This window comes from Cynara cardunculus, assembly GCF_001531365.2.
Source record: "Cynara cardunculus var. scolymus isolate 2C chromosome LG 10, CcrdV1, whole genome shotgun sequence".
NCBI lineage: Eukaryota > Viridiplantae > Streptophyta > Magnoliopsida > Asterales > Asteraceae > Cynara > Cynara cardunculus.
Genome location: NC_037537.1, coordinates 14,884,140 through 14,887,738, shown reverse-complemented (window position 1 = coordinate 14,887,738; position 3,599 = coordinate 14,884,140). Strand labels below are relative to the sequence as shown.

The 3,599-nt window shown below is 31.1% G+C and overlaps 1 protein-coding gene across 1 annotated transcript in view; it reads right to left on the bottom strand.

Annotated features, from left to right (window-relative positions):
* Positions 1–1,692: 1,692 nt before the first annotated feature.
* LOC112519784 (transcription factor MYB83-like) overlaps positions 1,693–3,599 on the bottom strand; it is a 4,341-nt gene continuing 2,434 nt past the window's right edge. The window contains exon 2 of the mRNA XM_025128041.1: positions 1,693–2,422. Coding sequence (XP_024983809.1) covers positions 1,711–2,422 — 712 coding nt within the window. The 3' untranslated portion in view covers positions 1,693–1,710. The remainder of the gene's footprint in view (positions 2,423–3,599) is intronic.

The window sequence follows — 3,599 nt, the reverse complement described above, 5'->3', positions numbered from 1 at the left end:
AAATGAAAATTCTAGAGAATGGATTGAAAAGACTTTTGGTTAAGTTTGAAGCTCAATTAAAAGCATTATTAAGTGTGAACATAACCATTTGAAGGGAATATTTTTGGTGATGTGATCAACGTGCCAAAAGGATTCATTTATGATAATTCAAGTTTCAATGATTTATTAATAAAATATTCATAATTTAAATTCCGTTTAACTTTTTGAGTATGCAAACCATATATGTTTTCTATTTCTATACGTTTAGGTATGTTATCCATATAGGGCTATCACATACATACATACATATACATACATACATGCATACATATATATATATATATATATAGTTGGGTTCATCTGAGACCAATCTGTTTTTATAAGACTCGTGAGACCACATTTTTACACTTGAAATTTCATAATAACTCATGATGAAGGTAAAGAAAATCTGAACTTTCACAACAAAAATACAGTAAGGTTATCTTCACAATGATTTACTGTGAAGTTTTAAATGTAAAAAAGTGGTCTCACATGATCCCATATGTATATACACACACACACACATACACATATACATACACATACACAAATGGTTCTTTCTATAGTTAGAAACTCTATGAACTAATATTAACCACACATATTCAACTTCTATAATTATCTTATCAACCGTTCTTTAATAACTCATTATCTATTTTGCTTTTGAAACAAACAACAATATTGTTTCACAAATGAAATAATACATTGGTTGATATGTAATGGTTAGTTTTACTTATGTTGTGTAGTTTCAATCAATGAAATATCACATGAGTTGATATATATTGATCCATTTTGATAATACAATATTGTTTAACCAATGAAATAAGATATAAGGTTGGTTTATTTTGAATACAGTGTCGTTTCACCAATGAAATAATACATGAGTTGATATGTATCTGTTTTGATAATATAGTGTTATTTCACCAAAGAAACAACACACATAGTTGGTCTGTTTTGAACACAGTGTTCGTTTCACCATGAAAATTACATCGATTGAGTGAGTTTAAAAGGGGGAAATGAGTTTTTAAGGAAACAATTGATAAGATTTTTAAGAGAATTAAATACGTGTGGTCAATATTAGTTCATAGGGTTTGTAATTTATAGGCAGTTTTTATTTGATTAGTCTCCTACACATACTTACATACATATATAAATACATATTTGCATATATAGATACAAGTTTATATATATGTATGTATGCATATAAAAAGAGAGAATTTTTTCCTTTCAAGTTGCCTTGTTATTAATTTTGTACATAAAGAATATTTGCATCTATGTAGTTGATGAACATGTACATAGAAAATTCAAATGCACCATTACACAATTTGCTACCTCCCTTTATTTCTACTACAATTTTCACATATGTACTTTATTTTCTTTTTATCACTTTCCCTATTCACATTTCCATCTATATCGAAGACTGTTTATCACCGTCTCCCTACAGTCTTCGTACAATTACAAATGAATTGGATCTAGAAAATCAATTTAGCTTCTCAAAAATTCTGTGCCCAATCACGTACGTATGTATCCAAGTCTATATCTCCCGAAAGGTTTTCTATGAACTTAAAAAGGTAAGGAGCAAAAACACTAACGATTGTATGCCGTATGGATTTGGGAAGTTTATCTTGAGCAGAAAAGATCATATAATCTCTCTATCTTGACATTCTTATTTTCCTATAATTGAAAAAGGGTGTTTTAGAAATCAAGGTACGGTAAGGAGGGGATATTTGCAAATAAACCCTCCAAATCCCATTCCCCCATTTTCAAGCTTTCTCCTGACCAATGGTTTTCAAGACCAACCACCTCCTCCACTTTAACTTTCCCATCAATATCCCCGTTGAAGTGGTGGTTAAAATTGGCTGATTTCTTATCAAACATGTAATTAGTAGCATTAGCATTAATATCTCCATCCATGACCCTACTCCCAAGGTTAGTATTGTCATTTTCCATTCCCATCATGTATGGTACTTCAAGAATACCACAATCACCATATTGTCCATCTCCTCCCATACCAACTTCTCCTAAGCATGAGGAAACATTAAACAAACTCGATGCATCACGATTGATGTTGTTTTGAAGGAGTGGTGGCAATTGACCAAAGTGATCGTGACCCTTGATAAGCATAGAATTGTTATGCATGGATGATGATGATGTGGTTGTGGTTGTGGTTGATGTCAGTGATGAGTCCATGCACATGGTCATCAGGTCATGATCATGCATGGACATGAACATACCAGCTCCCATGATATCTCGGCTTGGATCTGAGGATGTGTCGTCAGTGCTATTGTTTGGTGAGCTTCTAGAGACGTTGTTGTTTACTTTTAGTCTCTTCTTTATTGTGGAGTTCCAGAAATTCTTGATTTCATTATCTGTCCTTCCCGGTAGACGAGCTGCTATCTGAGACCACCTGCATTTACGTAAATAATGATCAATTAACACTCTTTATCTATTAGAAATTAACCACAATAAATTTGCTAGCTAAGTTAAATCATTTAAAATTAAATGATTATCCTTAAATACAGTAGTCCAATTAACATAGTTGGTTAAAGATCTCAAATACCCTTTCAAATATTGTATAATTAGCTCATAATAAACATTAAGTTAAAGAAAAAGAAAGACGATGCAACCCTTTTTTATTCTCGTTAATAGTGCGGGTAATTTATGGTTGTATTACTTGCAGTTAGCAATCCATTAGCAATTTAAGGGATGTTATACTTGTGAATTAAATTATAATGATGAATATTGTCTAACAAGATGGGGTGTTATGAGCAACATATATAACTTTCTCTTCTAGTCCACTGTTGAGTTTGCGCCCAACCTCAATTGATTTTGCGGGGCTTTGACTAGTTAATTAACACTTAGATAAACCTTCAGTGGCTCTAAAGGACTCGAGACTAGATACAAGATTAAAAAGTGAGTTTCAGCAACGATCGACATGCTTCAGCCACAAACTACAGCAACGGCATGTCATCTCTATAAACCGTTGATAATGATAAATAAACTTTTATCGACCAGAAAAGTCGTTGCCAAAACCCTATTCTTATGGTAGCAAAACAAGGTTATTTACTTATTTACAATGTGATTTTTTATTCAATAGTACCTACTAAATATTTGACATCCTTTTCAAGATATTAGAGGTTTGTAAAGTTTGATGTGTTTGAACACATAACAATAGAAAAAAAATGCTTCTTTACCTTCTTAAGCAAAACTTGATTATAAAGCTTCTATCACTTTCAGTAAAAGTTGTGATATTAAAGCGATGTGACATACAAATTAGGTTGTTATTGAAACCCATATATATATATGTATATATATATAGGGAAGAGTTCAAACGAGAACCCTTGTGATTTACGAGAATACGAGAACAACCAAATAACCATATATTGTGATAAAAAATAAAATTAAAAGATTTTTAAAACTAAAATTGAAATTTAAAAAGATTCAGAAAATATTAAAATTAAAAGGRTAATAATGRAAATDATATCATAAAATCTTTTAATACGATTACACGATCATGATTATCATTATCTAATAAACGGTTAATCATGTGATATGGGTGTGATAATCATGTGATTATCACACAA